General features: G+C 37.0%; 1 protein-coding gene across 2 annotated transcripts in view; it reads right to left on the bottom strand.

Annotated features, from left to right (window-relative positions):
- Nucleotides 1–14,451, bottom strand: part of LOC131154339 (intermediate cleaving peptidase 55, mitochondrial) — a 38,338-nt gene that overhangs the window by 1,599 nt on the left and 22,288 nt on the right. Inside the window, exons 6-12 of one of the 2 annotated variants that reach the window (XR_009136425.1) lie at nucleotides 14,018–14,121; nucleotides 13,838–13,904; nucleotides 13,548–13,655; nucleotides 10,595–10,687; nucleotides 10,011–10,107; nucleotides 9,661–9,726; nucleotides 35–90 (exon numbers count right to left, since the gene is read on the bottom strand). Coding sequence is in view for 1 of the 2 variants with exons in the window: in XM_058107041.1 (XP_057963024.1) it covers nucleotides 35–90; nucleotides 9,656–9,726; nucleotides 10,011–10,107; nucleotides 10,595–10,687; nucleotides 13,548–13,655; nucleotides 13,838–13,904; nucleotides 14,018–14,121 (596 nt within the window). In the remaining variant the exon portion in view is untranslated. Of the gene's footprint in view, nucleotides 1–34; nucleotides 91–9,655; nucleotides 9,727–10,010; nucleotides 10,108–10,594; nucleotides 10,688–13,547; nucleotides 13,656–13,837; nucleotides 13,905–14,017; nucleotides 14,122–14,451 lie in introns of both variants that reach the window. The other variant, XM_058107041.1, reaches the window with a different exon arrangement.

Raw genomic sequence — 14,451 nt, 5'->3', positions numbered from 1 at the left:
TTTAAGGTTCCATAGTCACTATATGTAACCCTACCTCTCTGGACCATCAAAACAAGAAGGGATGTAAACTCCTGGTTCAATTGTTATCACCTGCCCAAGAAAATTGCAATAAAATTTATTAAAGCGCTAATGAAGATAAAAATTTAAAGCAGTGGAATCAGATGCAGAGAGTACAAGTTTTTGTATGCACACACCCACACAAGGAACTGGATGCATAAGATTATCCAGAGACTCATTTGATTGTGTATCATCTCTCTAGTGAAGAACTTCAATAATTTGATACAAATTTAAAGCAGTGGAATCAGATGCAGAGAGCACAAGTTTTTGTATGCACACACCAACACAAGGAACTAGATGCATAAGATAATCCAAAGACTCTCATTTGATTGCGCATCATCTCTCTAGTGAAGAACTTTAATAATTTGTGCCAAATTAATATTTTTTTTTAGACTTTTAGTTTAATAGACATTATTATAATGATGGGAGCCTAGGTGCAATGGTAGAGTTGTCACCATGTGACCTGGATGGAGGTCACTGGTTTGAGCCATGAAAACAGCCTTGTTGGATATTTTAAAAAAAAAAAAAAACAGAGACTAAGGATAATGAGAGAAGCTGATTTAGAGACTGCAGAAGGCTAACTTTTATTGAGCAACGAACTATATATTTATACAGCATATTGACAACTAAATCGTAGAAAAATCTGCTAAAACTGAATTTGAATTGCAGAAAAATCTGCCTAAAAATCAGCATGAAGAAATGGTTATAATCCTAACAAATAAAACTGTATCAACTCCTAAAGAAAAGCAACAAATTAAAGCTGATTCAACTCCTAAAGAATAGCAACAAATAAATCCAATTCAGCTCCTAAAGAATGGCAACAAATATATCTGATTCAGCTCCTAAAGAATAGCAACAAACAAAACTGATTCAGCTTCATGAGTCATGCCAGTCAACACTCTTCCTTGACTCTGGAGCTGCATACACCAAGCTTCTACCTCAAGAATTCATATCTAATCTTCGGAAGTGCCTTTGTTAGGATGTTATCACTTTGATTTTCTATTTTGCAGTAGATCAGCTACACTTCTCCTTCCTTTTGTACCTCTCTTAGAAGATAAAATTTTATTTTTAGGTGTTTTGTTTTGCCATAGAACGGTGGATTATTAGAAATTGAAATTGCAGCTTGGTTGTCCACAAAGATTTCTTCCTCCAAGTATCCATTCAAAAAGGCCGACTTAACATCCATTTGGTGTATAACCCAACCTTTTTGTGCAGCAAGAGCCAGCAACATCCTTATGGTATCCAACCTGGCAACTAGGGCAAAAGTTTCAGAAAAATCTACCCCAAACATCTAGGTATATCCCTTGACAACAAGTCTTGCCTTGTACTTGTTTACAGAACCATCAGGATTGAGCTTGGTCCTGTAAACCCACTTGACTCCTATAGCTTTCTTGTGTTTAGGTCTGTTTACCAACTCCCATGTCTGGTTCTTTTCAATCATCTTTAGCTCCTCCTTCATTGCACCTCTCCACTTCTGATCAGTTGCAGCTTCTTCATACCCTGTAGGCTCCATTACGGCAACATTACACCTCTCATAAATGTCAGAGAGTGATATGATTCCTCTAACAGGTTCATCATCCATATCATCATTCTCCTCCTGAACCTCAAGCTTCTTGTGGTATGTAGATCCTGTAGGCCTTTGAAAATGAGCTATAGCCTACAAAAATCCCAGATCCTGCTTTTTTGTCCAATTTGTCTCTCTTAACTTGAGGGATGTAAGAGAAACATAGGCAACCAAATGTCTTCAGATTAAGCAACTTTGGTTTATAGCCATACCATGCTTCAAATGGAGTCTTTTTCAGCAAAACTTTTGTTGGCAATCTGTTTAGCAGAAAAACTGCTGTATTTACAGCCTCGGCCCAAAATTTCTTTGGCAGCCCTTTGTCATGAAGCAAGCACCTTGTCATCTCCATAATTGTCCGGTTTTTCCTCTCCGCAACACCATTCTATTGAGGAGTGTAAGGTGCTATCAGCAGATGTTCGATGCCTGCATCTTCACAAAACTTGTTAAACTTTTTAGTGGTATATTCAGCTCCATTATCAGATCCGATCACCTGCGTTTTGCATTCGCTTTGAATTTCAACCCAAGCTTTAAACTTCCCGAAGATGTCAGCAACCTCAGATTTAAGCTTTATAAAATAAATCCAACACATTCTTGAGTAATCATCAATGAAAGCAATACTTACTGCCATTCAATGATGGTGTTTTCATTGGTCCTCCCACATTTGTGTGTATTAATTGTAGCCTCTATGTAGCCCTCCAAGCCTTGTTTTGTTGAAAAGGAAGCCTGGTTTGCTTCCCACACTGACAGGCAACACATTTAGGAGACTCCTCCTCTAATTCAGGCAAGCCTTTCACCAGATTGTTCTTCTTCATGAAAAGTAGAGCGACATGATGGAAATGCCCCAATCTCTTGTGCCAAAGCACTGTATTGCTATCTTCTTTGTGTACAGCACTCTGCTCCTCTTTCATCAAATCCAAGGCAAAGGTTTTGCCTTTCATTTGAACTTTGAACACCTCTATGCCTTTTGTATCTTTAATCACACAGTTTTTGTCTTCAAACAACACCTTAGAGCCTTTCTCCAACAACTGAGTAACACTCCAAAGATTTTGATTAATTTTGGGAACATATGAAACATTAGAAATTAATTTCAGACCTGTGTAGCCTTCAATCGCTACTGTTCCTTTTACTGCAATGTGTGCTCCATTTCCAATTCTGACTTTAGAAATAGCAATCTTGTCAAGCTCTTTGAAGAGTTCTCGATCATAAGTCATGTGATTTGTACAACCACTATCTATAAGCCAACTTTTTGTAGAGCTGTTGGTGGCAAAGCATGATACCACAAACAACTGCTTCTCTTGAGGTTGATCCTCGGCAGCCTTGGCTTCTCCTTGGTGCTGTTAAGTTTTCATATCCTTTCCATATGCCCTAACTGACCACACTTGTGATATCTTACATCTGACATCCACCAACACTTATTCTGTGGATGATTGGTTTTTTTGCAATAGGAGCAAGGTGGAAAGACTTGCTGCTTTGGCTATTTTTGTTGTTGCTTGCATAACCTCCAGGCTTGTTGTTTTTGTTATGTTTTATTTTGTTTTTGCCACCATTGTTTTGTGATTTGGCTTGAAAAGCACCCTCCACAAATCCTTCTTGCCTTATAAGCCTCCTTTGTTCTTGTGCTTGCAGTGCATTCAACAATTCTGCCAAGGTAATGCTTGATAGATCTTTTGAGTTTTCCAAAGAAGAAATTGTAGCCTCAAACTTTTCAGGAATAGTGACGAGGACCTTTTGAACAATTCTAGAATCAGAAAAATCAGTACGAAGGAGTCTTACCTTGTTGACAATGCCAAGAAGTCTGTTAGAATATTCCTTGACTGTTTCTGATTCTTTCATCTTTTGCATCTCAAATTTTCAGATCAAATTCAGCACTTGCATCCCTTTGACCCTTTCATTTCCTTCGTATTCTTGCTTCAAAAAATCCCAAATTTCTTTGGCTATTTTCAGTGTCATTATTCCAGTAAATATGGTGGATGAGACTGCTGTAAACAAGGTTGCTCTTGCTTTTGATTTTCTTTGCTTTGTCTCCTTTTGATTTTTGATTTGTGCAAGAGTTGGATTGTTTGGCAAGTTTGGAACTTCATATACTTGTTCAACAACTTCCCATAGATCATTAGCTAATAGGCTTCCATTCTAACAGTCCACATCTGATAATTTGTTCCATCAAACACAGGAGGTGCAATTGTAGTGAATGAATTTTCTTAATTCATTCTGAATGGGTTGTGTTTGAGCTCTCTCAATCTCACAGGTCCCTCAAGACTATGGCTCTGATACCAATATGTTGGATATTTAAAAAAAAAAACAGAGACTAAGGATAATGAGAGAAGCTGATTTAGAGACTACAGAAGGCTAAATTTTATTGAGCAACGAACTATATATTTATACAGCATATTGACAACTAAATTGTAGAAAAATCTGCTAAAACTGAATTTGAATTGTAGAAAAATCTGCCTAAAAATCAGCATGAAGAAATGGTTGTAATCCTAACAAATAAAACTGATTCAGCTCCTAAAGAATAACAACAAATAAATCTGATTCAGCTCCTAAAGAATAACAACAAATAAAACTGATTCAGCTTCATGAGTCATGCCAGTCAACAAGCCTCTTGTGATAAATGCTAGGTAAGGTTGTATGCCATAGACCCATCATGGTCCGCCCCTTCCGGGGACCTCGCATATGTGGGAGTTTTGTGCGCCAGGCTGCCCTTTAGAAATTATTATAATGGCCACTTTACCGAGTTGATTTTCTCTGCCATTGTTTATACTAGTGAGGTTTTAAATTTTGATTTTGAATAAAATTTCAAGGCTTCAAAAATACAGAAATTTCTATGAAATTTTGATTTCAATTTTTAAAAAATTTATAGCAATTAGTACTAAGTGTGGAATTTTCTTATAAAACTTCAAAACTGTTATCATACATAATAATGCAAGATTTAGAACTAAAACATTGTAAATAAAGTGCATCAATGACAAGCATGTGATGTATAAGGCGCGATATCTATAATACAATAATCACATTAAAGTAACCCAATTAATATAATTGAGATACATAAAACAGTTTAAAATATTAGTGATTATGCAAACAAAATAATTTTTAACATAAAAAGTTGTATAAAATTGTGGCTAATATCTAAGGTCAATTTTTCATAAAGCTTTAAGAGCTTGAAAGTTATCATTTGTATCCTTCTTGTAATAGTCTTTATTTTCAATAAAATAGTAGAAAGTACAAATTTCAATTTAGGGTTTAAATTTTAGTTTCAAGAAAATTTTGTTCCATGGTCAAATTTTCAAAAAACTTAGCTGAAATTAGACATTTAGATAAATTTCGGATGACTTGTGGCAAGTTTGTAAGATGGATATTAACTACCATTTCGATTCTTGAGGGTGGTGGAAAGAGGAAATTTGGAAATTTAAATAATTTTGTGGAAATTAAAGACAAAATTACCACTACTCATGCGCATGCACGCGCACGCACACACATACTTATATACATACCTTATTTTGTAATAAATAAAATAATAACTTTTTCCATGGCCTTCATGGATTTTGGATTTTTTTTTTCCCAAATCGAGCATCTTGGTAATGGTACCCATGTTGGATCCATCATGAAGGGAACAGATGTGCTGACTGATTTGTGTCATGGGGCGGTAAATTTCCAAGGCCACAAGGCCCTTGCCTTAATTTACTTAAAATGAAACAAAGTTACACCTGTGCGGCAAGGAGACTACACTAAGTCATCTTGCAGTACTCCTCATCCATGAAAACGCTCCATTGTCCAGTTTGTTCAAATTCTCATGGCACGACAGCCTTTGTTCAAATTGAGATCATCACTAAGGAACCATGATGTGAACAATAAGCATGTTAAACTCGGATTCCACTAGCACTGAGGGTAACTCTCATCTCTACAGCACAATCCTCGTGTAAGAGCACCTGCCACTTAAGTAACACCATACACTACTCGAATCTAACACACAAAGGATCAAAGTCCCTCAATATTCCAATAGGGTAAAAGACAACACCACCCAAGAGTATACACAAGGGTCAAAATACATTAAGTGTCGACCTTTGAGCCAAGAGCGACGCACGACTTCATTCTCCAATTAGTTGTCCATGTGGTTCCCAATCCCACATGGAAGCCAAGATGCTTTAGGATGTCAAAAGCCCCAAAGACCTAGACCTTTCCTCAGGGTGCTCACTTAGTACCCAAGAGGATACTAGGTAGGTAGGCTGCTCACCTAGTGTTCCCTTAAAAGAAATCTCTTGGACGCATTTTTGTTTGCATATGAGCAACCATTTGTGGGTCGATCATATATCATAGCCTGAGAAGAACACCATGGCAACAATCTGGATCCATGACTATGTCATATGGACATTCAAAATATGTCCTATGACATCTCCATAATTGAATCCATGTTAACCGAAGTTACTCCCATAATCCATCTGACATGAACACCATAATCATCCAAGGTTGCCCAACGAGCCATTTGGCATGTGTCACGATTACAAAAATGTAGACCGTGACATCTTCCCCCACTCCATCTTATCAACGTCCTCATTGATTGACACCCATATGTCCTCTATTGAAACCTTCACAAGCCCCAATGAAGAACTCTAAGAACAACTGAGCATGAACAACTCATCTTATCAGAGCACATCGACTCATCTCCATTACCCCTAGTAGACCTAAACCTAGTTTTCATCCAAAGACCGTCTTCGAACACATTCTTGAACAGAACATTTTCTTCCCAATTCAAAGCCAAACTAATATTCAGCTTCCTTTTAGAACTACACCCTAATCTCTAATACATCAATGAAATCACCACGTCCAAGAACATTGTTCAACATTTCTAACTATCAGCCAACTTTATATTACTACAAGTTCCCAAGACTGAAAATAGTCATCGAGAACTCTACCTCACCAGTCATTGATAAAAATCCGTATTTCATCCTTGTCTCTCAAAAACCCAAACTCCTTCATTAGAATATAGAAGACTTGTCAATGATTCCCCACGGTAAACTCCATCTCGGAGACAACCTCACACTAATACAACCCAAGGAAGTTCATGCATACTAGAGATGCCATTCTAGTCATGATTCCACTTCTGAATGCACTTTTGACATACTGATTTAAAACCATCACCTGGACATTAATGCAACTTCCTTTCCTCTGCAAAGAGTCCATTTTGAAAGCCTCATTCTTCCAATATTATACCTCTGCAAAGAGTCCATTTTGAAACCCTCATTCTTCCAATATTATATTGGTGGTTTCACTATTTTCCTTTCCACCTTTTCCTCACTTGTAGATAAGGTCCCCAAACCAAAAGCACCATCAAGGCTCATTCCCAAATCCCAACATTATTCCTCAAAGGTAACTCCACATCTCGAGGCTCTCTAAATATGACAATCTCACAAATTTGTGGCAACCACACCAAGCAAGACATCAAAGCTCGTTTCCAAAATTCCACTCCAAAGATGATTCCACACCCTAGAATCTCTTAAAATATAACCAATCTTATAAATTGAGGGTCCACATCCTCAAACTTCTCAAAGCATATCGCAAATCACCAATACAGAAGTCGATCATTCAGTATACACATCCATCAAATATCTTCTTGAATTCACCCTTAAAATCTTCAAGACTTAATAGTATAGTCCCCACCTCGAGGTGCCAATACTCATTATTATATCCCATCTTCCATGTCATATGACAAACCAATCATAACCACTATTTATTATGGCTAAAATTTTGATACCATTGCCCTTTGGCTTCCCTATGATGCTCAAACTCAAATCTTTCCATTTGAATGGATTGCCCTCTAGCCAAGTTGCATTGGAAATAACTTGTACAAAAACAACAAACACAAAAGGCCCTATACTCACGACGACTTATGTGCCCTCTGGCAACATTGCTAAAAAACGTGCCCTAGCAAACCATATCCCTATGCCCTCTAACTCGAGTAAGGGTAAGGCTTAAAGGCCAATGACGCACAAGCACTCAATAGACAATTCCACAAATGTGGTCTTTAACGCATTCCCATTGAAAATCATATCATAACGACCTTTTAAGGTGCCAACAAAGTCCTCTAAGCAGCATTCGCGGTTCCTTTCGAGTCTATACCCTACTGGGTTTTCATCACCACTATGACCAACATAGAGCCACACTTATGTTGCTTGAGGATTATTTACCCCAGGGCTTTCACCACTCTTTATTTCCTATAGATCCAAGAATCACCTCTCTCTATAGGGCTTGAACTTCCCAAGCTCAATGAAAAACATATTTGACAAACTCCTATGTCATCCTCTTCCATTAGACCAAGAAAATCACTCTAGCTATGGTACAAGGACACCAAAAGTCTTAACAAATTGTCATTTGACCTCAAATGTCAGCCAAAATAAGACGAATCCTATCATGTGGTCTTGATACCGACACCAAGGGGGTAATCTCATCTTAATTCCCTTAAATAAACCCTCACCCCTCATCTTGTAGGTACAATCAAGCATCCTAATTTTCACAAAATAGTTTACCAAAGGTCAGCTTCAACCTCATAAACCCACGAGTCAAATAACACGATCGGAAAGAGTTCAATGCCAACTCAAAGGTAGATTGATCCTTCCCCCAAACCCAACCCTCATATCAAATTCCCACAATAGAGTTGATGCCCAAAATATCAATCTCAAATTATCTCTCAAAGGAAAGACCTACTCTAATACCAATTGTCACAAGGCGATAAATTTACAATGCCATAAGGAATCACTATTGCCTTAATCTGTTTAACATGTGACCAAGTCACACCCATGGTGCGACGACCCTACACCAAGTCTTGTCCAGTTGTACTCCTCATCCATGGAAACACTCCAATATCCAGTTTAGTGGTCAAGTCTCACGGCTTGATAACCGTTGTCCTAACTCAAATTGTCAACTCACTTCCCACCAGCACTGAAGGTAACTCTCATCCCATAACACAGTCCTTGTGTAAGAGCACTTGTCATTTAAACACCCATTAGTTGAAGCTAAAGGAAGTGACACCATGGACTACTCAAGTCTAACATATGAAGAATCAACATCCCTTGATAATCCAATCTAGTATGAGATGACACCACCAAAAAGTATAACCAAGGGCTAACACGAGTGTATGTCTCAACCTTCGAGAGTGATGCACAAACTCATTCTCCAATGAGTTGTCCATGGGACTCCCAATCTTATACGAAAGCCCAAGACATCCCTCGAGGATGTCAAGAACCTGCCCTTGAGCTCTCCTCAAAGTGCTCACTTGGTACCCAAGAGGATGCCGAGGGAAGGTAGGTTGCTCACCTGGTCTTGCCCCAAAAGTTAAATCTCTGATCCATTCTTGTTCACAAACAAGTAACCATCTATGGATCTAATGATCAACAATAATAGCTCAATAATACCACCATGGCAACTATCTGGATCCACCAAAATGTCATAAGGACATTTAGAATAAGTCCTATGACATCGCCATAATCAAATCCATGTTAATAGAAGTTCCTTCCATAACCCATTCGACATTAATAGCATAACTATCTGAGATAGCCCAACGAACCATTTGACATGTGCCATAGTTCCACAAATGTATGACTGTGGCATCTTCCATGCTCAACCCAAGAACATCCTTAGGTTTCAACTATCCTCATGTTTCCTCAGCAAGAACCCATACCTATGATTCATGCAGAACGCAACTCTCATTGGAGTGGATTGGATAAATTTTGTCAAATTGTAGATTCTAATTGAGCTTTTGTCCCCCAATTGAGAGAGAGTACGAGAAAAGAGAGAGAAGGAAAAGGGTGCTTTCTAGACCTTAAAACAAAACGGAGTGCTGCAAAAAAAAGGGAAAACAATTAAGTGAACAAATAATATCTTAGCAATAAAGTCCAAAAAAATAAAATAAAATAAAATAAAGATGTCGGGAAAGAAAATTGCAAATTAAGGGTATGAATGACAATTATCGATATGCAAGTCAACAAGACAAGAAAGTTTGGTGTAAGAAAAGTTGGTCGTGCACCCATAGGATCAACTTACAACACCTGGCTTCAAAGGGCGGCCATAACGAATTGAAGAACAATCATGAACATCCATTCCTAGATAGTGACCTATGTAAATCAAGAAAGAAATAAAAATTGATTAATCACATAACTGCAATTAAACAAAATATCATCTTAGACCAATAAATAACCTTTTCGATTGGTAATAAATTAAAGCAATAAATAAATGATGAACTAAAATATTTAAACAATGTTCAAGAAATCCACAATTCACAACTAACCAAAAAATCAAAAAGCTAAAAGTAAACACAAAGTTCATTCTATATAAGCTAATATTTTTAATGCCTTTGGTTGACTAACAAATTCTAATGTCAAGAGACGTTTAGAAAAACCTATATTAGTTGGGTTCAGCTGATGGTAACTTTGGTTTCTGCTTCGACCATCTTTCAAAATGCCAATCTCCTTAAATCCCCTCTGCAACATGCCAACCTATGCAAGAATTGACAAGGATCAAAATGTATCTATCAATCTAAACATTTTCATAAAAGTCAAGCTCCTTGTTAGATGAATAGAAATATAGCTAATTTACTGGACTGCACCAATTGGTTAATGCATATCTTAGAAAGGACTTCAGATAGCCCGCCTATATGATTTATACACTTATGAATAGTTCTTAGTGGTTGTAACCACCAGAGTGATACATTTACACAAAAATATATAGGTTTCTTCATGATAATCATTGCAACACAATTCACAAATATGTAAAACAAGTATATTTATGTCATAGAATGGCAAAATCCCAATGCATTAACAGGTTGCACTATAACTGCAAATGTAGCATGGACAAAACATCCACAGCACATTTGGCTTCCAGCCCACAGGAAGAGGCTGCAGAAAACATGAAATTCGCACTCGCATTTTTTGCAAAACACAAATGTTGAAAAGGTAGAAGAGATGATAGTTTAGACAATCATACCGAATAGTCATGTATTTCCTGAATGCTAGTGCCCGGACTGCAAAGCTTCACACATTCCTTGTTTGTCTCTAAAATAAGATTATAAAGCTCTTCCTGGAATAAAATTTCTCTGAATAAGCCTGATTAGTTGGGCTAAATTCAAGTAACCGAGAGCAGAATACAAAAATATAACAAAACTAAACAAGAGTTAAGAACCTTGTGAAAAGATTCTAGAAACTAAGAGAAAATTGTTGGCACATGAAAAAAAAATAAAAGTAGCATGGGAAGTAGTCCATCATCTTTAAGACTTAATTAAGTTCTAAGGCAATGGCCCCCTCCCTGACCATTCCCCCCCCCCCCCCCCCCCCCGGTGGAGCACCCCAAAATAAAGAAAGAAAAGAAAAAGAACAAAGAGGAAAAAAAGAACCCCAAAAATATCCGAAGAAAATCTGGCAAGTGTTAGAACGCAGCAAACAATCAAAATCCCCATTCTTTGTTAACAAGAGTTATAAACTTATAAACAGTCCCTGTTCTGGGAAAAAAAAATGCTCATTGAAACTTCTATCGTGCCCACAATGAATCATAAATTTGTTTTTGAATTTTGTAAAATTTTCAAATTTAAGACATCTCTAAAGCATGTCCATATATACTTAACATTGTCTGTGCTCTGCACCTTGCCATGCTACATCTGAAGAGATCCATGATTCAGAAACGCCTTGCATTACAATACCAAGATATTGTTAATTATTAGTTATATAGAAATATGCACATTTTTTGTCCATTGGAGGCCCACACTAGGGGGCTACACAATTATAGGTAGTCCATCCCCCACTCTATATCCCTTCTCTCCCCTTCCCAAGATTCAAACTCAAGACCTCTAGTATGAAGTCTCGAGCTCTAATGATTTCCCCTAGAGAACATACAAATATGCACATTACAGGAATGTACATAATATCATTATCATCACAACCTTATCGATATTTTGGTAAGCTTATTGAAATAACACTAGATTGAATACCCATGTTACGTCAAATACTATAACTTATTACTTAGTGTGAACCAAACAAAAACTTTATTACACATGTTCTGTCAACAACACTATAACACTGATGAGTGAACTAGACAAAAGTATTCCTGTGAGTTACCCAGGAAAGTATTCTAGAAGGGCATGTAGGATAAATCAAGTCAAACACCCACTTCACTTGATTAAAAAAATCTTACAATTGACTAAAACCATTGAGATTATATTGATGTGTAAAAGTTATATTTAAAAAAATTTAAAACGATAGGATATTTATTGGCAATGAACAGAAAATTTGAATTATATTTAATTAAATAAAAAATAGGAGTCTTTCTTTGGTTGCATTTCGGGTCCTTTTCATTTTTATTTTTTGGGTTTCAATTTAGCAAATCAATGATCTGTGTCTAATATCAAAAAGGGGCCCTATAGTGGACCATGAACCATGCAAACTTCCATTTTTCACAAGGAATTCAGGAATTGAAGAATGTACAGCAAAAATATATATATGACAGTCTAAAACATTCAAGTCACTAGATTAACAGAACAGAGAAATGCACTTTCCATATTTTCCCATTCCACATGTCAAAATTGTCTGTCTTTAATGTGTGTGAGTGACAAGTGAATGAGGGAATCATATTTCGTGCAGGCTGAAATGGTCAGATTTAAAAATATAAAAAAAATTCTGTTCATGGTGGTTTGACATTTGAACAAACTGTGCAGTTGTATGCGCAGTGCTTAGTATCATTGTCGTGTGAGCAGCTCACCATATATACATAATCTTAATCTGCAACATCAAATCTCTGGCTAAATTTTCTGGACTTCTCTTGCAGTCTGCAAGTACTGGACTCATAGCTTCTAACCCAGTTGTCTTAAACCCCATGAACCTTTTTTCCAATTGAATTTCTGGATTGATGGAAATCACAAGGATTCTCATCGATTTTAAAACCGCCCCCAGCCCCCAAGAAAAAAAAAGGGGGGGGGGGGGAGATCTTGGAGAAAAACATTGCTTTAAGCAAGCCGAGACATCTGTCTCTGAATAGAAACAAAGTCAGGGGCAATATCTGGTTGTACAAATTTGGAGTTCCTCCGTTTATGCTTCAATAATTTCAACAGAGAGTTGCCACTAATTTGGGGATTGTTTAGCTTTGCAGCATCTCATTCTTCAAAAAAAGGAATTTTCTGATGAAATAAGGGATGACCTCCCTTACACAAGCATATACACTGGTTCACTAGCAAAGGTGGGGCAAAATTTCCATGATCTAGCTCAAGTGGAAGGGAAGGAAAATGCATGAAGTTGAAGTTGGGAATGAATGAGCAGTCATTGAATGTGAATCCATATGGAGAGAAGAGAAATAAGTTTTCAGTTGCACGAAACTGTTCCCGTCCCACATTGGTAAGAGGAAAGGGCACTTCTTTCCCATGAAGGCAAAAGATACTCACTTCCCCCGAGGTTTGGCAGAAAAACCAAGACCTCCCCTGAGGTTTTAAAAATGCCACAGACTTCCCCAGAGGTTTGCCAAAAAGATATATACCTCCCCACAAAAAACTATTTATTTTTGCAAAATATAAGAGAGGCTTGTATCTTTTTGGCAAACCTCAGGGGAGGTCTTTGGAATTTTTTGAAACCTCAAGGGCGGTCATTATCTTTTTATCAAACCTCAGGGAGATCGATGTCTTTTGCCCTTCCCATTATAAATAGTCCCTAGGTTTTTCATTCTAATGCCTTAAATTTTTGCATCTCAATTTTTTGCCAGCTGGTTCCCAAGACCACACAGTGTGGCATTATATGTGTATGTGTGTGAGCATATAAAATCCGATAATTCAGTTATTTTCATTAATTGTTAACTTCACAATTATAACAAAACAATCAAACCAAACATAAATGAAGTTCAGTCCAATTTTTGGTTTTTTGGTATTAGAGAGAGAGTGAGAGAGAGAGACGCAGAGACATACTTGAGCAGCCGAAAAGCTACCACGTAGTGGCCAGGTCCGAGTAAGATCACTAACATAACCATGCAACTCACATCCAACATCCATCAAAACAAGGTCTGCAACTCTTATCTGTACATATAAATGAAAATGGATAAACTGCCTTCTACGCATAAAACTTCATCATTCATTTATTCCCTGTTTTATTTTTTTTTCTTTTTTGTTTTTATTTTTTTTGGGCAAGAAAAGATAGTTGGGGCAGGGTTAGCCGATTTGATACTCAAAAAAAAGTGTCAAAGGATACATAAGCTTACTTTCTTATCATTTCGTGAATAATGTATGACACTAGCATTTGACCCACCACCAACCACAGGGTTGAATCTAGCATACGGGAAAATAAAATGTATTTAAATAGTTGGACAAGATGCAGGCTAAAAAAACTATAAGAGGGTTTATTCTTAAGTTCAAAATAATCTGAGAAGGAAAATGCTTACGCCATTCTTTGGGCACCTCTCATTCTGCATTCGTATTCAATCTTAGCTGATAACTGTCCCTCACTAGGGAATGCCTTGGAATGAAGCATTGTTTGCAAAAGGGCCTATCCAAAATATAGAAAACTAACTTTTAGTATCGTAATACAATTATCCTCAATCAAAATTCAAATAGAAGCATGTACACAAATACAATCATTAATATGGACTAAAATTTCCATGAAATCTATTATTGTTTCTATGATATTAGAGGATATAGTCAGTGCATTCAAGATTTGACTCCTCGGAGACAAACTCACGAGTTGGCTTTTTGGCCAACGAAAAAAAAGGAAAAGAGATTTATTAAGGAAGATAAGAGTGTAAGTAAAAGAAAAAAAAAAAAGAGAACATGAAACCCTCCAAAAACATAAAATGAGAATTTACATTAGCATAACCCT

This window comes from Malania oleifera, chromosome 4, assembly GCF_029873635.1.
Source record: "Malania oleifera isolate guangnan ecotype guangnan chromosome 4, ASM2987363v1, whole genome shotgun sequence".
NCBI classification, from domain to species: Eukaryota; Viridiplantae; Streptophyta; class Magnoliopsida; order Santalales; family Ximeniaceae; genus Malania; species Malania oleifera.
Note: the sequence above shows the minus strand (reverse complement) of the source record. Positions and strands in the feature narration are given on the sequence as shown.